The 24,331-nt window shown below is 40.6% G+C and overlaps 1 protein-coding gene across 4 annotated transcripts in view; it reads right to left on the bottom strand.

The window, feature by feature from the left end:
• Window positions 1-333: 333 nt before the first annotated feature.
• Window positions 334-24,331, bottom strand: part of epn1b (epsin 1b) — an 85,334-nt gene continuing 61,336 nt past the window's right edge. For 3 of the 4 annotated variants that reach the window (XR_009651216.1, XR_009651217.1, XR_009651218.1), the window contains 6 exons: window positions 16,376-16,487; window positions 16,061-16,224; window positions 15,381-15,951; window positions 12,688-12,810; window positions 1,585-6,228; window positions 334-1,411 (listed from right to left, as the gene is read on the bottom strand). Coding sequence is in view for 1 of the 4 variants with exons in the window: in XM_060904846.1 (XP_060760829.1) it covers window positions 6,131-6,228; window positions 12,688-12,810; window positions 15,381-15,951; window positions 16,061-16,224; window positions 16,376-16,487 (1,068 nt within the window). In the remaining 3 variants the exon portion in view is untranslated. Of the gene's footprint in view, window positions 6,229-12,687; window positions 12,811-15,380; window positions 15,952-16,060; window positions 16,225-16,375; window positions 16,488-24,331 lie in introns of all 4 variants that reach the window. The other variant, XM_060904846.1, reaches the window with a different exon arrangement.

The raw sequence follows: 24,331 nt of genomic DNA, 5'->3' as shown, positions 1-24,331 counted from the left end.
GATGCAGCTTGATACTGTAACACCACCACACGCTATTCTTGTCAGAGAATTCCCCCCCAGGTGGATTGATGAAAGTTAGAGTGCCATCTCTCGGATCTATTCAACTGTTTGTGTTTCAGTTTTTGCATCCTATGCTCTTCTTTCCAGGGCTTCTTTGACCTGGAATGCGAGATACTGCATGTGTACTGCAGTGTAGATTATGCCAACCATACCTGATGTCACTCATACACCAAATTACTAGAGCTCTGTCCACAGCGCGCGCGCACACACACACACACGGTACTTTAGATAGAAACTGTAGAAAAAATACAGAGCAGAAAGATTTAGCCATGAATTCATACCTTCAACTTTATTTAATTCTTCCAATTATAATTCTACACATTCACAAGAAACAACACTCAATAGAATAAATATATTAATTTACTGTCCAAAATACAACTTGTATTTACAACAGCACTCATTCCAATTTCCTTTCTTAATAGTGAAGTGAAATTATACTGCATGTCCAGCATTAATGGTAAGAGCAATATTGAAGGTTACAAAATCACAATAAATAAATAAATAAATAAATAAATAAAAGTTGATGGATAGGTTTGTCTCAATGACGAAATACATTTTTTTCTTTTTACATTCAAGTACAATATTCAATACTTACTTGAAATCTGAATTTGAGTTGCTCATTCACACATCAGACCAACATCACAACACAGAATGTGCAGGTTTAAAGATCGACTACTTTACTAGGCACATTTACTCTACAGCTGCACTAAATAACCTGCCATAGAGTCAACTGAAAGTTGTACTTTGGCCGACAACCTACACGGGATACAAAGCACCCTGTGTAACAAAAAACAGGGGAAATGTTGATGAATTATTGTGAAATTAAAGGGAGAAACTCGCCCTTCCCAGAAGCTTCTGTACAAAGTCATGAGTTGCCATTTTCAATGCCATTGTTATGTTTGAAAAACAAAACATTCTGCAACAATGCAGGGACACCATAGGCCATAGATCATTAATTTTAGCATGAAATTGAAGATATTTTGTCAATAAGTTTTGTATGATTATTTTGGTGTAATGGGCCAGATTCTGCCTCGTGCACAGCCATGAAGGAAAGAAAATAGAGATATTGTGTACTTTTTATTCGCAAAAAAGTTTTTTTTTTTTGCAAAGGCTCAGTATTCAGCTAGGTGAGCACACATGAAGAAAGTTAGCAGAGTAGTGGTCATGTGCTTTCAAAATGGAGTGGTCCGTATGTAAACAAAAACAATGCATTGGATTCTGGGAAGGGTGAGCCGGCCCCTTTAAGCTTAATCTGTCATTCAGGTCACTGACAAATAAAAGCTAGTTGACCGGAAACTGCCTGACAAACCTGGTCTCATTAAGCAGCCCGAGCCATGTGTCTTGTTTCTACCTAGTAGACAAGAACAGACAGATAAATAATCTCTTGGATTTAAATGCATATTGGGTAGATTAAGGAAAAAAGTTATTCAAATGTTACTAATGCAGCGCTATCAATAAGACAGTTTAACTACTTATAAAGTACTCTTAAAAGGCTCTTGAATGGCGAAACAGAAAGGCGCTCACCATCATCCTGAACTCATGAGTTTGAATACTGATGACGCTTCAGCCATCCATGGCCGAGAGCCCAAGAGAGCAAAACTGGCCTGGGAGGGAGGGGTGAAGGAGAGCTTTCATCTGTGAATCTTGAGTAGGCAGCAAAGTAGCATGATGTGAAAGATAATCAGGGAACAGCTTCATGGCTTCAGGCGTTTTGGTTTTCAATGAGCTCAAAAGCACAATGATTAAATTCTAAAAGGTTATCCATGTAAATAAAATATTTACACGCAACTTGCACTTGTCAGATATGTCATCAATGTCATAACAGAATACTAGATGAGAAAGACACCAACAATAAACCAAGTTAATCATTTCCAGGCTGCCACTGTGGGGGAGAAGGGGGGGGGGGGGGAAGCTTCACATAAAGCATATTTCTGCTGATCAATTTGAAATGTAATCACAGACATGCACAGGCAGCAGGCTCTAAGCTAGCATTTACTAAGTGAATGTGTGAAAGATAGATGTCTATGGAGGAATGTAAAAAAAACAAACAAAAAAATCCCCTCAGAGAGTTCACCGTTCCAGTCCCCCAAACTACTAGAGACTCCTTAAAGCATATACGCAGAGCCATGGCCTCACTTTCGTTTATAAATGCCTTGAGACCTCAAGAATGGCACAGGAATAGTTTTAAGTGTTAACAATAAATCTAATATAGTAATTTTTACGATTAAAGTGATTTATATAGGTAGCGGTCTGAGTGAATGACCTTGACGTCCATAACGTCACAGCAGGAAGTCTCATCGCCATTTCCGCTATACTAAAACACAGAGCTGACTGCAACTCCGAGCCTCCATTTTGATCCAATTTATTACCATGCCACGTAGATGTGTTGCTGGATGGTGCAGCAACATGACAGAAGCTGGATTTACATTGCATTCATGGCCCAAGAATGTTCAAACTGCAAAGATTTGGATATGTTTTGCGAGAAGTTCATGGGCACATTGGCTGGCTACAAAGTGGTCTCTCCTCTGCTCTGTACATTTTACTGAAGACTTGTACGAGACCTCTGATCTGTTGAGGAGCGTTGGCTATAAGCCTGTATTGAAAGAGGGTGCAGTATCAACAATTAAAGAAAACTACAAGAAAAGGGAAGTATTTTATTCATTTTTTTAAAGGAAAGTGAGTTCAGCTGCGCCAGTCCTCCTGGAGTGAGCCGAGGGTTGTTGCTAAAACCCGGGACGGAACATATCGCTCAGGCAGTGACCTCCCCGCAATTGTTGCCAAAATGGGTGACATCCCATTCCGTCACGGGTTTTAGTAATTGCCTGAGCCCAGCAGTAATGGTGGAATGCACAGTATGGAGAAAAGTGAATGAGTGGAGCAGCTGTCTGATTTCTAAACTGGATATTACTGCCATCTCTCCCTTAGGCGGGTATTTCTTACTTTCACCATACATTTTTATTTATATGACTTTGGTCTATAGCTGTAAAAGGCGTCGGCCTTAAAACCGGTTACCGCAGTGATGTCACTCACTCAGGGCTGGCTGGCTCAGCGGGGCAGCTCAAATGCCAACTTTGAGGTCAATTTTAACTCTCAAAAAAATATATATTTTTATTCCCATTTATGCAGCATACAAGAGTCAAGGATGGAGATACTATCCACTCAGAAATTTATTTAAAAATAAAGGCTCTGCATACCTCCTTTAAGAACGCTCCAAGTGGTGAGAAACACTGGCATGTCTCCATTCCAGCCCACCACCCCAACAACCTCCTCCACCTCTACTGCTGCCAGGGCCTCTCTACAACTTCACACCTTGAAGGCCCATCTACCCTCCACTACAGTCTCAACTCTCTCCATTCTGGAGAGAGACGTTAACAAGCTCTTTAAAAAGCTGAACCCCCACAAAGCAGCAGGTCCCGACTCAGGCCCTGTCCACACGGCAACGGATTCAGGTGACTCCGATACAATTGCTTATCGTTTAGGCCTGGCGTCCACACGGCACTGGCGTTTTGGGTGCCCAAAACGCAATCTTTTTGAGAACGGGTTCCAGAGTGGAAAGATCTGGCAACGTTGCCATTGCGAAGTCGTCTGGATGAGTAGAACGGATTTGTTTACGATGACGTCACAACCACATGACTGTGAGTGCTTCACGCCGGGTAGAAGTGTAACGAACTCGATGCGAGTTGTCAACAAATCCTATAACTTGGTTCATGAAACGCGCTTACAAAATATTTTCACTGTGAATATTTATTGTGTAATGGTGCAAAGTGAGAGAGAGAGAGACTCTGCCCTTAGGGCAGAGTCAATCCCGCCAGCAAAAATAGGGAAAAAAAAAAAGGAGCGATCTCACCTCTTCAGATGTGGGTTAAGTTCTACAATACATTCCTCAAAAAGGGCGTAGAAGAAATTAATCCATCAACGTGTATCATTCAATTTATTCCGGACCATTAAAGACGCCGCCTTCCGCGTAGAATCATACGTCATCCTCGTCGCCATATTGGATAGGTCAAAGCGGAGAATAAAGATTCATGTGCTGCGTTTAACTGTACCAACAGGTTTACCGTCCAAACGAGATCATATGGGATTACCTTTCACAGGTGAGAAACAAAAAATTAATCCATCAACGTGTATCATTCAATTTATTCCGGACCATTAAAGACGCCGCCTTCCGCATAGAATCATGTCATCCTCGCCGCCATTTTGGAGAGGTCAAAGCGGAGAATAAAGATTAGCTGCGTTTAACTGTACCAACAGGTTTGCTGTCCAAACGAGATCACATGGGATTACCTTTCACAGGTGAGACTGGAAAAATACTTTTCATTGTATTTGGTCATTATAATGTAATTTTACAAACAGATTTTCCTGACTTTGTGGCTAATATGAAGTCTCGCGCATAATAGTTTATGCGCATGCGTCGTAACTTCTATTGTTCTGGTGTCTCCGAAGGGACCGTCTTACAGCGCCCCTAGAGGTGTGGCATGTGTATTGCATCGTTTTCAGCAAGTGTTGCGTTGCCATATGGACCTGATATTTTACATTGGGACGCGATATATTTTTAAATAACATCTCGTTGCCGTTGTCGTGTGGATGTAGCCTCAGTCTCAGCATTTACCCTGAAGCACTGTGCTGATCAGCTGTCTCTGGTGTTCACAGACATCAACACCTCACTAAAGATATGCCATGTGGCAGCCTGCTTCAAGGCCTCCACCATTATCCCTGTCCCCAAAAAGCCAAGGATCACAGGATTAAATGACTACAGACCCATCACCCCTGACTTCTGTGGTTATGAAATCCTTCGAGTGCCTTCCGCTTTACCACCTCAAAGCTATCACTGACCCGCTCCTGGACCCCATGCAGTTTGCTGACAGATCCAACAGATCTGCTGACGATGCTGTTGACATGGCTCTTCACTTCATCCTCCAGCACCTGGACTCCCCAGGAACCTACACTAGGATTCCGTTTGTGGATTTCAGTTCCGCCTTCAATACCATCATCCCAGCTCTTCTGCAGGATAAGCTCTCTTCCGGACCTGGACGAGTCCAGGACCCTGAGGAGAGCAGAAAGGATTGTGGCTGACCCCTTTCACTTCGGACACAAACTTTTCAAACCACTCCTCTCTGGTAGGAGGCTGCAGTCCATTAGAACCAAAACCTCACACCATAAGGCCAGCTTTTTGCCCACTGCACCTGCCTCATCAATAAGGCCAGAGACCCTCACTCACTAATCTCACACTTCTAATCTGTGACATTAATGCACTTTGTCTCTGAACTGCATTTCTGCACATTTCAAGGTCATGTCCTACATCTCCATTCTGTGAACCTTGATTGTACATTCCAGCTCACACCGTACAGCTCGTTATTGACTTAGCCCACTACACACATTCTCTTCCTTTCACGCACTCATATCTCTTCTCCAGCTTCATCATCATGTGACCTATTTTTGTACATTCCGGACATACTGTACAGCTTGGACTCCAACAACTCATGCACATACCCCTTAAATATGTACACTTTTCAAATTTGTATATTTCAGATTCTTTCATTTCTTATTCTATGTATATACTTTTCATCTTTGCTAAATTCTTTTATTTTAACTGTTCAAGCACCAATCACCAAAGCAAATTCCCTGTATACAAGAAAGTACTTGGCAACAAACTTGATTCTGATTAAGACGTCCCATAGTGCTGGGTTCTACCATTCTGTACATCCTTTTTAGGTAGGACCAAGCTAAAGAACATGGGTTGGAGGTGCTACTGGTGAGTTTAAGCGAGCAAGAGAAGATCAAACCATCATGGGGTAAGTAAATAAAACAAACATACATCATGCTGGATGGAAAATGTAAAAATACCCAGACGTGGCCATTTGATATGATGCAACTGTGGGATGCTGGTTTGGTACAAAGCAAAAAGAGCAAGCAGGAAGCAACATGAGAAACAAATGGAAACAGAAAGCAGAGAAATGGGAGGGCTGGAAACGGAGGGGAAAGGAGGACAGTTACACCTACAGTGACAACATCTATCCACAAAACATGATCTAATCAAAAAACAGTCCACTTGAGTAATTTAATTCCCTCTCTACATGAGAGAGTCGAGATCCACCAATGAGGCTCCTTCCCCCAAAAAACTAGATGGGTTTTTGGAGTCTTCACTGGGCACAGATGAGGATACATCACCTGTGGATGAACACAGGAACAGCAATGTGACCATTACATAAATGATAATAAAGGCAGAACTGTTTATAAATAGACAAGACTAGGTGGCCTTGGTGAACGAACAGACAACTTTCCACAAATAAAAGCTCACTGTGGCACCATACATTACACTTCTCTTCACTCACTACGTTTACATGCACATAGAGAGAATCGAATTTCTGCCGTTGCTCGACTGAAATCGAAGTTCAAAATGCCATGTATACACCTTAATTCGGTTGAAATTGAACCGAACTTGATTTCTCGGAATCGAGCTACACGACCTAGTTTATGCGATTTCTGCCGAGCTACTTTGTGCATGTATACCCTATCGAACTAGTTGTCGAGCTACTTCCGGAAGTGACAAGTGACGAGACCACAAGCGGGAAACACAACAGCCTCGGTCGGCATGACAACAGTAGTAGCGAGCAGCAGAAGAGGTCAGGAGGAACAAACGGAGAAGAGAAAATGGCAATGTAGAGCTCTCTGAAGTGTGGGTGGAGCACAGAGGACGGCAGGACAAAGCTTCTGGTACTAATAGGCTTTTTATTGTCAGACTTTTCAGTTTAACAGCCTACTTTTATTCTTGAGAGAAAAAAAACACACGTGCGCTGTGTTCTAGTCCCGGGATGAGCTCTCCCCTCTACTCTCCCTCTGCCTCCTTAAATAGGGCGCGGTTACTGGGAAGCCACACAAACACAGGTTAATTACTGTCAGGTGTAGTTATTCTGCCACTCACCTTCCCTGGCTCCGCCCTCCTGTCACAGACCGGCGCTTGACCACGCCCCCACTGCTACAGGCAAGCAGAAACGTGCACTTCTGGAGCAATGAGGAGAAAGAGTTCATGCTCATTCAGCTTAAGGAGTTGAATATATTAAAATTCATGGACGGGAGAAAAACGCGCAATGGAGAACACAGAACTGATAACTTTGTTTACACTCTTGAATAGCTCTTCTTCATGACGACAACCGGAAGTGTACCAACACGATGGGGCGTGTTGCGCCACCTGTGGGTCGGGTGCACAATGCACCTCACACAATAGCCCGATTTCAGTTGTGTGCATGTAGGATTGGATTTCTCTGGCACCCTGCTGGGACCTTCAGCTCGATTACCGACAGCAGCTCGATTTGGATGTGCATGTAAACGTTTACATGCTTTGTCCTGCCGTCCTCTGTGCTCCACCCACACTTCAGAGAGCTCTACATTGCCATTTTCTCTTCTCCGTTTGTTCCTCCTGACCTCTTCTGCTGCTCGCTACTACTGTTGTCATGCCGACCGAGGCTGTTGTGTTTCCCGCTTGTGGTCTCGTCACTCGTCACTTCCGGAAGTAGCTCGACAACTAGCTCGATAGGGTATACATGCACAAAGTAGCTCGGCAGAAATCGCATAAACTAGGTCGTGTAGCTCGATTCTGAGAAATCAAGTTCGGTTCAATTTCAGCCGAATTAAGGTGTATACATGGCATTTTGAACTTCGATTTCAGTCGAGCAACGGCAGAAATTCGATTCTCTCTATGTGCATGTAAACGTAGTGACTGACACAATCATATTAACGAATTGATTTTTAAAAACCCAAATTAACCAAATAACACCACAGTAAAACCAGTGTTCAAACCATCAATGAGTCCAACGCAGACTTGTAGTACTCGAGTCCAGGACTCGTGCCCTAATTTTAAGGACTCATGACTTGACTTGAGCACTGATGACCCGGCCTTGGACTCAGACTGGATCGGAACTGCATTGGGATTCGTAAATTGGAGACGAGGACTCTGATTTTTTCCTTTATTTTTTGTAAAATGCCATAATAATTTGGCATAAGATATTTACAGTGGTGTTTGAAAGTTTGCCAACCCTTTAGAATTTTCTAAATTTCTGCATAAATATGACCTAAAGCATCATCAGATTTTCACACAAGTCCTAAAAGTAGATAAAGAGAGCCCAGTTAAACAAATGAGACAAAAGATATTATAATTGGTCATTTATTTATTGAGGAAAATGATCCAATATTACATATCTGTGAGTGGCAAAAGTATGTGAACCTTTGCTTTCAGTATCTGGTGTGACCCCCTTGTGCAGCAATAACTGCAACTAAACGCTTCTGGTAACTGTTGATCAGTCCTGCACACCGGCTTGGAGGAATTTTAGCCCGTTCCTCCGTACAGAACAGCTTCAACTCTGGGATGTTGGTGGGTTTCCTCACATGAACTGCTCGCTTCAGGTCCTTCCACAACATTTCGATTGGATTAAGGTCAGGACTTTGACTTGGCCATTCCAAAATGTTTAAATTCTTCTTTAACCATTCTTTGGTAGAACGACTTATGTGCTTAGGGTCGTTGTCTTGCTGCATGACCCACCTTCTCTTGAGATTCAGTTCATGGACAGATGTCCTGACATTTTCCTTTAGAATTTGCTGGTATAATTCAGAATTCATTGTTCCATCAATGATGGCAAGCTGTCCTGGCCCAGATGCAGCAAAACAGGCCCAAACCATGATACTACCACCACCATGTTTCACAGATGGGATAAGGTTCTTATGCTGGAATGCAGGGTTTACCTTTCTCCAAACATAACGCTTCTCATTTAAACCAAGAAGTTCTATTTTGGTCTCATCCATCCATAAAACATTTTTCCAATAGCCTTCTGGCTTGCCCACATGATCGATAGCAAACTGCAGATGAGCAGCAATGTTCTTTTTGGAGAGCAGTGGCTTTCTCCTTGCAACCCTGCCATGCACACCATTGTTGTTCAGTATTCTCCTGATGGTGGATTCATGAACAAACATTAGCCAATGTGACAGAGGCCTTCAGTTGCTTAGAAGTTACCCTGGGGTCCTTTGTGACCTTGTCGACTATTACATGCCTTGCTCTTGGAGTGATCTTTGTTGGTCGACCACTCCTGGGGACCAATGGTCTTGAATGTCCTCCATTTATACACAATCTGTCTGACTGTGGATTGGTGGAGTCCAAACTTTTTAGAGATGGTTTTGTAACATTTTCCAGCCTGATGAGCATCAACAACGCTTTTTCTGAGGTCCTCAGAAATCTCCTTTGTTTGTGCCATGGTACACTTCCACAAACATGTGTTGTGAAGATCAGACTTTGATAGATCCCTGTTCTTTAAATAAAACAGGGTGCCCACTCACACCTGATTGTCATCCCATTGATTGAAAACACCTGACTAATTTCACCTTCAAATTAACTGCTAATCCTAGAGGTTCACATACTTTTGCCACTCACAGATATGCAATACTGGATCATTTTCCTCAATAAATAAACGACCAAGTTTAATATTTTCATCTCATTTGTTTAACTGGGTTCTCTTTATCTACTTTTAGGACTTGTGTGAAAATCTGATGTTTTAGGTCATATTTATGCAGAAATATAGAAAATTCTAATATTTTTGTCTCATTTGTTTAACTGGGTTCTCTTCATCTACTTTTGGTACCTGACTGTCCTATTTTAGCTAATAGGCTACAGATAAGAAGCTTGTTCATCACTCAGCAAGCCCCGCCCACTATCAATAGGGTAAATAACATGAGAGATGTTTTAGGTCATATTTATGCAGAAATATAGAAAATTCTAAAGGGTTCACAAACTTTCAAGCACCACTATACGGTATCTACATTAATTTTTATACTAATTTCAGGCAAGAGATTGCACATTCACCTGTTCATACATCATGGTCAGGAACAAATTAATGGCGCTAAAACGCCTGGAGAGAATGCCCCTAGGATTGTCCGCTTTGCTTATACAGACTTCTTGTGCAGTGGGGAAAAAAATGCATTGCTATATGTTCCATATATAGAATTACTATCGAGGAAACAATGGGGACAACCTCGAACTTCAATCGTCATTTGGCAAGATTCTACCCACAGAAGGAAGTGACACACTATGTTCATTGCTTTGTTGACAGCAGGGCTTGCTTGCTGACTGATGAACTAGTTAGAGTTAACTCTCTCATGTTATTTACCCTGTTGATAGTGGGTGGGGCTTGCTGAGCGATGAACAAGCTTCTTATCTGTAGCCTATTAGCTAAAATAGGGCAGTCAAGCAGGAACATTAGTTCAACACAGTAGCAGAGATGGTTTCACATAAAGGCAGCAAAAGCCACCGTCAGATAGTGCAGTTGGAGTCTTGTTCTCGGACTCGGCTTGAATCAATAGAGATCTTGCAGTCACGTGACCGGAAAGTACACAGACGCCATCTTGTCGGTAAAAAACACCGCTGAATACTGCTGCACTCGTGCACAGAATGGATCGATTTCAACCGACGGACTACACGGCTCATTTTTCTAATGAACAGATAACTAGATACATGTCTAAAATAAACGATCTACAGATTAGTGACCCTTATGGCTTACCGGACGGAGTTTTCACGACCGTGTCAGTGGATATGGAACTGCCAGCGGAATACCCAGACGTGTATAATTACCTCATCAACTTTCCCTCGCTGTTCAGTGGTGAAGCACTGCGTGCTTATAAATCTCTGGACAGTTATCTTTACAGAAATTCAGGATTTGTCAGCCCCCCTAAGATGTGGCATCTTGTAAAGAAGAAAATAATCCTCATTGGATGGGTAAGTCACTTAAGTATTACTAGTACTGCACTGACCAGCCGATTATAGAATAGAATAGAATAAGGTAATTCCAGCTGTAATTCCAAATCGTCTGTTTTGTTTACCATGGATCTGGCGTTGGAGAGGTAGAGGCTTAGCAGTGGAGGTTTGAGTAGCTGTTTTCTGAGCTTAGTCAACAGGCCGGCTCTACAGCCTCGCTTTTGCTTCCGCTCCTGGCGCCGCCTCCTTCGCTTTGCTTCCAATAACAATCCACGGAGACCCCGCTGGTCTCGCTATCTCGTCCGGAATGTTGTGCATGCGATGGAAATCGCTACAAACCGTCATTTTCTGCTGGAAACCAGTGTCCAGTAAGTCCATACGGTTGTAGTGGATATTGAAGTCCGGTACAGATGAACAACACGCAAAAATACACACAAAAAACATAAAAAACGTGCACAGGTAGGGAGAGCTTGTAGCCGCAGCCATTGTAGTAGAATTGTATATAGTAGGGTTTTCCAGAAGGTAGAAGTAGAAGGCGGAAATATGGCGTTTGACCGACAAGATGGCGTCTGTCACAATCTGGATCGGCTGTGACGTCACATGCAAGTGCTCCATAGTGGACTCGACTCGAAATTTTCTTTAAATGACTTGGACTTGAACACTGGGGACTCGAGGTTTAGTGATTGGACTACAACACTGGTCCAACGTGAACCAACAGCTTATTTAACATGCTTCTATCAACTGAGGTGTGTACAACTTTTGGCTATAGTTCTCCGTTTATACACTCGTATTTATTTTGCAGCACCAGCGAGTGGCCTAGTGGTTAGCGTGTCCGCCTCTCAATCGGGAGATCGCGACTTCTACTCACGGTCGGGTCATACCAAAGATCATCATAAAAATGGTGCCTACTGCCATCTGGCAAGGCACACTGCAATACAGATGTGAGTGGGGAGTCAAACTCTCGCGGTTACCAGAGGACCAACCCCCCCACCCCCCACTGTAACCCTAGCTATGTAATATAGGCGAGAGGCTGAGGGCTACAAAATGGAGATCAGTGCCGCCAAACGTGGCATGAATGGTGCGGGAAGGACTTTGCTTTATTTTGCCAGATTTGAACATTAGTTTTATTAGTCTTAATTTATAGTTGTGCGTTAATGCTTGGTTTCACAAAACGTGCTCGATGGTACTCTTCATGCCTGACCTGTTGAACTAGAATGAGGGTGTGTTTTTGACAGAGACTGCATTTTTAAAAGGTCGCTGTTGATAAGGGCATCTGCTAAACGCTGTAAACATGACAAAATTTTGCAATTTAAACTTGCCTGTGTAATCCATATACAAAAGTGTAAATTGAACAAAGTCTAGGTTTACATTTGTTTGTGTTCTCATGCGTAAATTTACACACACTCCGGAGTACAAGTAGGATACGAATGGGTTTTTTTTTTGGAAAGTAAAAGGATTTGTAGGAACATTTACACAAGAAATGTGGTATTCATATTCATGATTTATGAATTAAGGATGGGTATTTCAAGCAAAAATATATTATTCAATGATCACTGGGAACCATTTGACCATCTTTTGAAGATTGGCACTCCGGCAAACAACTGTTCGGTGTATTACCACCACCTTCTGGTGGTAGTAACATGTGACTTACTCCCAGGTACAGGAAAAAAATAGGGGAAAATAATTTTAAAAGATGATAGTTGCATAATTATGATTTTAAAAAAAAAATAATTTAATGACCATTTGAAAATCATGACCCATTCCTATTATGAATCCATCTATTTGTATTCATCTTGATATATGAAGCCCAGTGTTAATTAAGGGAACTTTAATGCAAAATGTTACCAGGACCAATTGATAAAGTTCAAAGGCCATTTGTTCATTGGTCTTACTCTCTGCAGCAGCCCCCCAAGCATCTGAGGTTCCTCCATCACCAAAGGGGTCAGCTTTTACTGATGCATTAGTGGAAGTTGCTGGAGCACCCCAGGGATCATTCATTGGAAGTGTTGAAGAAGCTAAAGGTGGGTGAGAAGATGCACAGAAAGTTCACTGTTAAAAAGCATTATGAAAAACACAAAGTGGACTACTTCTCTGCTTGTATCTAATTACTGTATGTTGGAACTAGTATGTGCATTTGTCATGTGCAGCTTTTGAATGAGCCAACTCATCAGAAGCTAGATAAAACAATCTTCTGGACTCTCAGTAAGAGTGATGATATAAAAACAGATCATATAAGACAAAGTTACTTGATCTCCTGATCTCTTTGGAGATTTTGTGAACTGCAAGCCAATGCTTTTGATGTAGCTTGAAAGAAGGAACAGATGAGAGCTCACACTATTCTCATCAGATATTTAAAGCGGCAGTGTGCAAGATTTACACCATTACTATCACAGCTATCACGTCCATTTTGATGGAAGCATTTTTGCGTAGATCTTAAGCCATCTTAAATACATTTTGCCAAAACAGAAGATGCGCCAAGTAGAGATGCAAGACTTGTTTCTCTCTCTTTTTTTTTTTTAAATATCCCACTCCCAGAGTTATTATATTCATTTGCACCTCACCTTGATGTTCTCTAATGTGTCTTTAAATATGCTGCCAAGCAAGCAACCTGCTGTGATCAATATGCACCAGTGTTGCTTAACATGTCCCCAGAGTTTCATATTTGACCGTTCACGCTATCAACTTTTTTTTTTGCTGGGTCCCATGGGATCCTAGTGCTGACACACACTTCTATTGCCCTCATTTGCACCCAGAAAGACAGTCAAAGATGATCAAATAAAAAAATACAAGGGAAAAAACAGCTCAGGTAATATAAAAAACAAAAAAAAAAAACCAACCAAAAAAAAAAAACATGCTGAAAGCAACCAGGTTTCATTTGAGCTTGTTCTTAACATCGTCTTTGAGCTAGCCAACTCTCGTATCCTGCTCTCTCGCTACCACTGGCCTCAGAGTCTTGCAGAGAGCAAGTAAACTTACAGCATAGTCCTGCACGAACAAAAGCTCTGAGAGAACACGGTATATGGAACAGCATTTCTCGACCTGAAAGGGGATTCATCCCCAAATCTCAAAACCATACAATACATCCAGCAGCATTGATAAACCTTATCTTTTAGTACGCATTTCAGGCGAAAATTCAAATTCAATCCAAACTGCTCTCACCGAATGCAGAACACACTTTTTTTTTAAAGATCTTTTGAGGGGCTTTTTTCACCTTTATTGGATTGGACAACGTAGAGACAGGAAATGAGCGGGAGAGAGAGACGTGGAGGGATCGGGAAATGACCTCGGGTCGGAATTGAACCCGGGTCCCCGGATTTATGGTATGGCGCCTTATCCACCTGAGCCATGACACCCCCAGAATATACTTTTTTACAGAAAAAAGGCTTAATTTTTAGAAAACTGCTGTAATATTTCTGTATGAGGGTCACATGGTCCAAAATGGGCCTCATTAACCAATGAGATCAAATGTTTTTTCTTCATAACGCTTCTATTTTCCCCCAAGATATTTACATGGAAATTGGCAGGCACGCAGATGGTTGTATACTGAACACAAAATTCGAAAAATTAGTAAAAACAAATGATGCAAATTAGTATTTGTGCTAATAAGGTTAAAAAAACCCCACGTTAAATCGCGACACTCTTCTTCATGGTTTCACCAAATGGCTTTATTTGTGCAATATAAAGCTGATCTTAACTCTTATTTATACAAAGGAGAAATCAATGTTAATTATAAAATAAATGTCATTCACATCTACCATTCTCTATCAAAATAAAGTAATAAAAGAACATTTCTAATCCCCCCTTTGCGCTCTGTAGGCCTTTGTATTTCTGAGTAGGGACTACTAGTGTTTATATGAAAGAATATAAATGACTATTTTGATTAATATTTACAGCTTTCAAGGCGAACCTCAAAAAAACTGAGAGTCACATCCAACTGAACTGAAATTGACGCTTGCATTTCTGACTTCCGTTTTTTTTTAAATACATCATTCCGACCACTAAGATCTCAATATTTTTCATCAAAACAACGACAGTTATATTCTAAACTAGTTATTTACATGAATCAGTTTGGTTTGAAAAAATAAGTCAGTAAAGCTGTGAAAACTCAGTCTAGAAAACAAAGTCTCCCGTGAAGCACAACATCGAAACTAGCTGATGGGAAATTTTGCTGAATCCTTCATCAGAAACAGTGAGAACATTTCTATAAAAGTTATCTGAATGATATTCACGAGTAATCCAGTGGGAAACCGATCAGGAGAGAGAGAGAGAGAGCCCGACCGCTTTCCCGTGACTCAAACAGCACCGGCAGTTTCCTGACGTCACGCGAGCAGAGTTTTTACTCTGTTGTACCAACTTCAACCTGCCGTTACTCCCAAAGTACTGAACAGATCATAACGAGATAATTTTCCTTGGAAAGCAGAGGTAAGCTTTTAAATGATAGTGTTCACGATACAAACTATTCAAGAGTTAAGCAATGACAGATTTGGGAACTTAAATGAGCGTTTGCATGCACAATTTTCACAGCACAGAAAGCGAGCGTCCGATATGCCTACTTTTAGCAAGCCTTGTAGTCTCTTTTACATACCTAATGTGTCCCATGGGTCATTATCAGCTTTGGGCCCATCACTAAATGGATCAATGGGTGACACTACTGAAGTTCCATTATCCCCACCCCATGGATCTGACTTAGCCAGAGGTGTCTCCGACGGTGTCTCCCAGGGGTCTGACGTTGCAGGAGCAGACTCGACTGGTGCACCCCAAGGATCCGTCTTTGTCGGCTGTGAATTTGCTACCAAATCATTTGACGTGCCCCAGGGGTCATTAGTAGCTGGAACTTTGTCTTCTGTTGGGACTGCGGAGTCACCCCATGGACAGTTTTTGGGAGGTGGTGATGTCTTCTCATCTGGTAAACCACCCCATGGATCGTTGGAAGCAACAGCAGTGTCTTTCACTTCATTCGCTGACTCACCCCAAGGATCGTTGGAACCCATATTTGAATCTCGGGAGTCATTTGTTGGTGTGCCCCACGGGTCGTTCATTGCAGGACCCACGGCTTTTGGAGCATCAGATGGAGTTCCCCAGGGATCCGAGGTCGAAGGAGGTGCCACTGTTGCAGCTTGTTCCCACAGATCAGGCTCTGCATTGCCTTCCTTTGCCTAATGGAAATTTGCATCCATTACACGATTTACATAATTATTATGCACTAAAATGAAATTGCAACATAGTTAACCCTTGTTAGGTTTGCCTTCCAAATACAGCACTCACACGTCTCTCTTCTTCTTTCTTCTTTTCCTCAAGTATCCTCTTCTCTTCCTTTTTCTTTGCCATGCTGGCTGTCAGATCTGCCACCGAGGGAATGTTGTCCAAGGATGGCAGCCCCGTATATGGAGGAATCTCTGTCTTTGCTTTGTTACTGGTCTCTAAGGAGGCTAAAAATAAAAAGACAAAATTAAGCATACATTTTGAATCAGTCCCAGAGCCAAGCACAAGTATACCCTGTATGTAGAGTTCCTGAAGTTTTGGTTATTAGGAGATGAGAGAGATAAACCACTATGTTATGGGACTGAAAGAGAATATTACCAGTTGCCAGTTTGTCCTTAGTCTTCATGGCAAACTCCCTCTCTTCTTTACGTTTCTCTTCATCACGTATAAGTAACATCACTATCTTGGCTTTCTCCCTGACATTCACACCCTGAAGAGAAGACATCATTATTAAAATTCCACATCAACAGGAGCCACCCATGACGACCTAAAGCAGGGGTTCTCAACCTTTTCTGCTTTAAGGCCCACCTATTCATACTTGTAATGAGTCGAGGCCCATTAAACTGTACAAAATCTCAGTTCCTCAACATCTGAATTGGACATTCTGCCCACCAACTTTTTTAAGTCTGTTCTTCATCTTATAATTACAGATGTGCTTCAAATTATAAATACATCCCTGGAGACTGGCGTTGTTCCTGTGTCCCTAAAAAAAGCCGTTGTAAAGCCCCTTCTTAAAAAAAATAATCTGGATCCTTCAGTATTAAATAACTACAGGCCAATATCAAATTTACCATTCATTGGGAAAATCCTTGAAAAAATTGTCTTCAATCAATTAACTGCCTTCTTGATAGCAAACAGCCGTTTTGATAATTTTCAGTCAGGATTTCGTGCCAATCATAGCACTGAAACAGCGCTGATTAAAGTTTTAAATGACATACGTCTTAATACTGATGCAGGCAAAACATCGGTCCTGGTATTACTGGACCTCAGTGCAGCTTTTGATACTGTTGATCACAACATACTGCTATATCGACTTGAACACTGGGTTGGATTGACTGGTAAAGTTATCAATTGGTTAAATTCATACTTAAAAGATAGAAGCTTCTCTGTTACCCTGGGAAATTGTTCCTCAATGTCAATGTCCTTGACCTGTGGCGTCCCCCAGGGGTCGATTCTTGGACCATTACTTTTCAACCTTTATATGCTCCCACTTGGGCAAATTATCAATAAAAATTCAATTTTGTGTCACTGCTATGCAGATGACACCCAAATTTATTTTGCTCTATCACCTAATGATTATGCCCCCCTTGAATGTCTCTACCAGTGTATCGATCAAATCAACAGCTGGATGTCACAAAATTTTCTTCAGCTGAACACAGATAAAACGGAAGTAATTCTATTTGGAAAAAAAGATGAAAGGCTCAGGATTACCACTATTCTTGACACAAAAGGGATTAAAACTAAAGAAATGGTTAAAAATCTTGGTGTTTTCATTGACAGCGAGCTAAACTTTGACAGTCACATGAAAGCAATCACTAAAACGGCATTTTATCACCTAAAAAAACATTTCCAAACTAAGAGGACTTATGTCAAAAAATGATCTGGAAAAACTAATACATGTCTTCATCTCTAGTAGGGTTGATTACTGCAATGGCCTTTTCACAGGCCTGCCAAAAAAGACCATCAAATGACTTCAGCTGGTTCAAAATGCAGCGGCTAGGGTTCTCACACGAACAAAAAGAACAGAGCACATTACTCCAATTCTAAGGTCCCTTCACTGGCTTCCAGTAAGCTACAGAATTGACTTTAAAGCATTGCTGCTGGTGTACAAATCTCTAAATGGTACAGGGCCCAATTACCTCTCTGATATGTTGCAGCGGCCTAACCCAATCAGATCTACCAGATCAAAACAGAAAAATTTACTATTAAAACCTGTTGTTAAAACAAGGTATGGTGAAGCAGCTTTTAGCTACTATGCAGTACAGCTATGGAACCAACTGCCAGAGGACATTAAAAATGCTCCTGCTGTTGGCAGCTTCAAATCTAGGTTAAAGACCAAGCTGTTTTCAGATGCTTTCTGTTAAATCATTAATATTGTCGTCTTTACATTTTTTATAATCTTTACTTTCTCTGCATGTTTTAAATTTACTTTAATTTTAACTTTATTCTATTTTATTCTTTATTCTATTCTGCTGGTTTCTTTTTTTTTTCTCCTCCTATTTGAACTTCTACTTCATTTTATTATTTTATTTCTACTATTGTTTAATTCTTATTATTTTCTTTTAATTCTTTTAATTAATTGTTTTAGAATAAAAATAAAATTTTATGTAATTTTATTTCTCTATTGTTTACTGTTTTTGTTTTTACTTCTGTAAAGCACATTGAACTGCCATTGTGTATGAAATGTGCTATATAAATAAACTTGCTTTGCCTTTAAAAGAGATCCCCAATTATTTTGGTTCATTTATTCTATTAGAATCTAATAATCTATTGTAAAGTGTATTAACAGAATGCAACAGCATTCCCTGTTATAGATGGGAGACCAGGAATTAAATAAATGTAATAAAAACAAACTGTTTTGAATTGTAGCTATTGTATTTAAAACTGTATGGTTGTACCAGAAGCCAACATAAAACCATGCATGCAGGACATTCTCACTCAAAAGGGATTAATGATCCAAAAGTGGAGTCTGGTCCATTAACACAAAGAACTTATTGCCATGTTTGTGTACAGCAAACAAGCAGGTTATTAAAACCAAGACGTACACTCAAAAGAAGTAGATATAGAAACCACTCAATGGGATAGACACGTTAAAGTAGGATTTTTCCTACGAGTTGGAAAATTATCCATCCGTTGAGTTCTCCGACATATCAAACTATCTGGTGTTGCAGACATCGTTCTACATGGACACACAGATGAACACTGGGAGAGCATGGAGGTGTACAACTTTTTATATGTGGCTGGGTTAAAGATCTGGGGATCAGGACACCACGAGATAGACGGCAGCAGACGGATCGAAGTGCAGGAAGAGTGTTTATTAGCAGGTGTGATATTTAAGTCAAGTTTATTTTTATAGTGCTTTTAACAGTAGACATTGTCACAAAGCAGCTTTATAGAGAATTAAAGACTTTAAACATGAGCTAATTTTATCCCTAATTTATCTCCAATGAGCAAGCTTGTGGTGACTGTAGCAAGGAAAAACTCCCTCAGAGAACATGAGGAAGAAACCTTGAAATAACCCAAACTCCAAAGGGAACCCATCCTCAAAGTACAACTGTATAACCAGGAAATTCATTATAGTTTTAACATGAAGTCTGTTTTGTTGAAGTTATAAAATGTTCATTGATGGAAACTTGAGTGCAAAACTGTTCATGACAACTGCAGTTCTAAAGTTAGCAAGTCAACTGTAGTTCTCAGGCATAAATGTATTACCGTAAGTGTCCAGAGCTATCTTCCAAGTGTGTGTGTGTGTTTTTTTTTTAACAAAAGCAAAACGAAAAGCAGAGTATTTAAAAACAGTGTTATAAGCATGGCTAGAAACAAACAAGATAATGATAATGCTTCACAAAGCCTCTGTGAATAAACAGCGTCCATATCTGTGCGTGCTGATTTGCGCTCAAATCAGCATCAGAGCAATTCCAGCGTTATGGACGTGACACTTAACTCAAAATGGCAACAAATGACCCAGTGCATGTTTTATTGTCTCCCAGTATTTAAACAGGTGTTGCATATTTTAAGGCTGTACCATACTGGAGAAGTGATAGAACAAGAACAATTCCCATAGTACATCTAGGGCATGCCAGAAAATGCCAATAAAAGATGCGTTATGGATGTGACAGAAAAAGTATCACTTTTCTTGGGTGACTGTACATTTTTATCAAACTCTGTGAAATTGTAAACCTAATGTCGAAATGGAGATATCCATTTGATAGAGGGGTCCAAGGTGAATATTAAAAAATCTTTGTTTAAAATATTTTGTATTTCATGCAGAGTTTCGGAAGGAAAAGTCAGCGTTATGGATGTGACGAAATTCCGTTATGGATGTGACGCGTCTGAAATAGACATGGCATATGTTTAGAAAATCAGCAATTTAACCACCATAACCCTTTGAAAAACTCTCTAAATATCAGCTAAAACTATCAAAGTTCTTAAATAATATTTAGGATGGCTATTGTTTTGCTGTTTTGTGGATTTTAGCATACATTTCTGTGGCTTGTGGCAATAATATAGAATTGTACATGATCAAAGTTGATTTTAGCTTGGGTTTTACATTATAAGAAAGAAAGACTGACAGTGACATATTAGGTTGGTTACAAATTGGTTCAACTTATTCACATCTGTAAAATACAGGCCTAGGTGATATCTCTGGGAGTGGTTTTGATGTTTTACATGTTGCTTTATTTTTGCATGGTGAGGTTGACATTTACATGGAATTGCCCATCAGGTGTTCCCCATAATGACCAGGTCCCAAGTGCGCACCACGCGCTCCATGAGAACGTGCGGCTGCTTGAGCTGCGCCAGACTCAAGCGCGCGAAGGCATGATGGTCAAGTGTTCACCTACTGTGTGATCACAACTCCTGTGTATATCGCCATTAAAATGCCTCATTTTCATCGATAACCCATCGCAAAGCATTGCGAGCTGTAGTGTGACCATAGCTTAATGCGGTGGATGTGATGTCGGGTGCAACCCAGCAATGGTACCCTACTACGAGTAAAAATTAGCTTCAACTTTTTTTTTTGGGGGGGGGGGGGGGGGGGGGGGGGAGAAATCGCAGCCCATTAGATGGTGTTTCGCGGCCCCACTTATTTCTACCTCAGGTAACAGCCCATGGCTTGTGAATTTATATATGTTTGCCTCTACAAAACTTTGACAAAATCCAAAATCACACTAAGTGAACAGCAACTAAATGAAACTTGTGGCTTCTTGGGGAAACGTGTCCATTTGTTCATTACTGAGCTGAGATGCTCGTTCTTGTTTTGCTAAGTATCAGGGCTTGTGCAGAAATAAATCACCCGCCTTGGTTTTGAAAAACGACCCTGAAGTCTGTTTAAAATGGCCGGCTACTATTTAGGAGGACCGTTCAGAGCTCTCACTCACAGGAAGAGCCTACAGAGGGAGCAGGGGATAAGCATGATGACTTCAGAAATGTACCACAGCCATAATTTTCATTACTTGAGTCATGTAATGCAAACCACAAGTTTTTTTTTTTTGGAAAGTCCACATTCAAAAGTGAATCGTTAAATGTTTAGAACTTTGTAAATATTTAAATCCCTCCTCACTGTGTATGAGGGCAGTGAGTAATGAGGGAGGCAAAAGAAAAAGAGAACTTTAGTTTAATTGACTCTTAGGCTAGTCTTTTTTTTTTATCTCGCCTGCTACGGAATAAGTGGGGTGACGTATTGTTTTTGGTCGAGTTTCTTTTTTTTTGTAAACGACATTACGGGAAAACAGCTGGATCAATCTTTATGAAACTTTCAGGATAGATGGGCATTGGTCTCAAATAGAACGTCCAACATTTTGAGCGTCATCTGATCAAGGTCACCAAAAAGGTCAAAATCGTTTTTGTTGTGGCTACTGCCTCATATAGAGGCTCTAGCCACTACATCATCGTACTGTAAGAACGCAAGTGTAATGATTGCGCACTGTGCAGGGCTCGAAATTCTTTTTTTTTTTTTTCCACCAGCCAGCCGGACTAGTAACCTTCCAAAGTAACTCGCCAAACAGAAAATCAACTCACCAAAATTTGTTCATGTATGAATTTTACTTCTGTCAAAAATAACACAAAAGAGAGTAGTAACCATTGTTCATGACTAATGTGCATTTATTTCAAGACCCGAGTATTTGATACTGTTTTTTTGCACACTTTACAAATTGGCATTTGCTGTTCCACATCCTCCTTGCGATATCCAAAAAAAATGCCAGATGACTGACCCCTTACTCGTTCTTTTAGGAACCAATTCGTCCGCTTCCATTTTTAATTTGTCGCTGAAATTGACAGAGCTTACACGGTAGCCTATGCAGCACCAGCGATTGCACGAACTGAGTCAGCGCTGTAAACCGAAACTAGGAAATCTTCCCGCAAGTTCCTTTCAGCACCGAGATGTCGCCCAGGATTGGTTGGCGAGTGCGTGACGTTATTGGGTTTTTTTTTACCCTTAGGCAGCCTCTCACGTTACTGCCTGAGGGACAGGGAGAAAACCATCGGAAAAGGTTTTAAACAAACACAACAAAACACGAAATAAACGCAAGTCGGCAGATGACCATAAAATACTCGATAGTTACGATATAATAATTATATGTATCTCACACAGAATTTTCGGAGATATATAGAGTATATTTGATATATCGCACAGCCCTAGTCTGAATCTTCGCTTCATATATATATATATATATATATATATATATATATATATATATTATTTTCAACTAGCCAGCCGGGCTGCCGAGTGACAGGAATTACCTGCCAAATGACAAATTAAGTCGCTTTAGGCGACCGGACCACCGCGAATTTCGAGCCCTGCTGTACATACATGTGTTCTGATTAAAATGACCGGTGAGTGTATACAATTCGGTTCACCATTCGAAATAAATGGACTAGACAAAAGAAATCGCTTTCAGACATGTTTATGCTTATTACAGAGGGAAAGTGCATTCCACTGAGCTCTAGCGCTGGGCCATTTCCAGGAAATAAGAGTTTGGGTCATGGCGACAGAATGTGTATGTCAGCTTCGGTTCGGAGGTTTCAGTTTTGAAAACTGTAAGAGGTAAGAGTAGAATAATATAAAGTACAGACACTTGGTATACTTTACTTCTGTGATTTTTAAATTGTTCATTTTTGGATTACGCTTCATTTTTGTGGCTACTGCCTCATAGAGTAAATATTTATGCTATATTTACTGTATGGACATGGGATCAGAAACAATTTTATTTATAAGCAGTAGCCACATGTACCCATAGGGTGCCTATTTTTTTTTTTGCAATATCTTCATTCATATTTTGCCTGGCAACACTTTTTTTTTTTTTTTTTAAATTAAAGGGCCCGGTCCCACAACACGGATAACTATACCTTTAACTACAGCTATGACTATTCTTATGCCCGAATTTAGTTCCAGTCTGGAGCAATCACACCACAACTATAATCCCCACTATAATATCGCTTGGTCCTGCCACTTAGGTAAAGAAACGCATGCAACTTAGAAATAGTCATGGAAATTTTTCCCCAAGTAGTAGCACATTATTCTGGGTCATACTATACAGCTTGGACTTCAAAAACAACCCATGCACATACTCCGGTGGTTGATATAATATAGATAGATCACAGATTATGGAAACATCATAAAAAGGGATAACAAAATACAGAGTGGTTACGGATTTTAACTTGGATGCATCATAGGTGCTAATAATTTACACCTTGGTCACAAACGTTTCAGTATATTACAGATTGGTTACCGATTTTATACGGCTGATGCATATGAATAAAAAATTAAGTCGTCAAAAACAATTAAACGTTTGGACTGCCGAAGTTCATAATTAAAATATCTTACCTGCATTTATATGGTTATTTTATTAATTTACTATTGCTATTTCATGGAAAAATCACATATCTGTGAATAAAAGATGCGTGCTTTGCATTTTATTTTTTTTTATTTTCAGTGAACCCGTATTCCATGACATGCAACAAAGATGTACAAAAATGCCCAGAGAAAATAGCACGTGCTCAGACGTGACACGTAAACAATGACCTGATTGATCAGACGTTTTATCAGATCAGGTCCAGGCCTGGAAAAATCACTCCAGAAGCAATCTCACCGATACAGATAAACCTAGGCCTGGGCTACAAGTATCGTTACCAGTCTGGAGTGACCACCAACCACATCAACTGCAGGGGACCGATTTATTTATGGTTCTCATTATAGTTGTAGTTATCAGTATTGTGGGACTGGGCCTTAAACTACATTATTGTTACAATTCCATAACAACAAGCAGTTTGTAAGGGTAAAAAGAAGCCTCATGAAATAGAGCATGAAACTTGTCTAGAAATGGAGTAGAGGCTGGGTGCATTCCAAACGAGGAAAATGCTGCCTCAGGAGGATGTCTAACAAAACAGCAAGGCATCAAGGACCGCTCAAAATGGATCGAACTCTCACTTCCTGTTTTCTAAAATGCCTTCAAACTGCCACAGTTGAAGGTAATATTGTTGTATCTTCGATGCTGCCTATTACCCATAAATCTGTGCGGCAGCTCCAACAAGTAAGGGAGGGGAGAAAAAAAA

Source organism: Neoarius graeffei, chromosome 22 (genome assembly GCF_027579695.1).
Source record: "Neoarius graeffei isolate fNeoGra1 chromosome 22, fNeoGra1.pri, whole genome shotgun sequence".
Classification (NCBI taxonomy): Eukaryota; Metazoa; Chordata; class Actinopteri; order Siluriformes; family Ariidae; genus Neoarius; species Neoarius graeffei.
The sequence above is the reverse complement of the archived record's forward strand: the minus strand, read 5'-3'. Positions and strand labels throughout refer to the sequence as shown.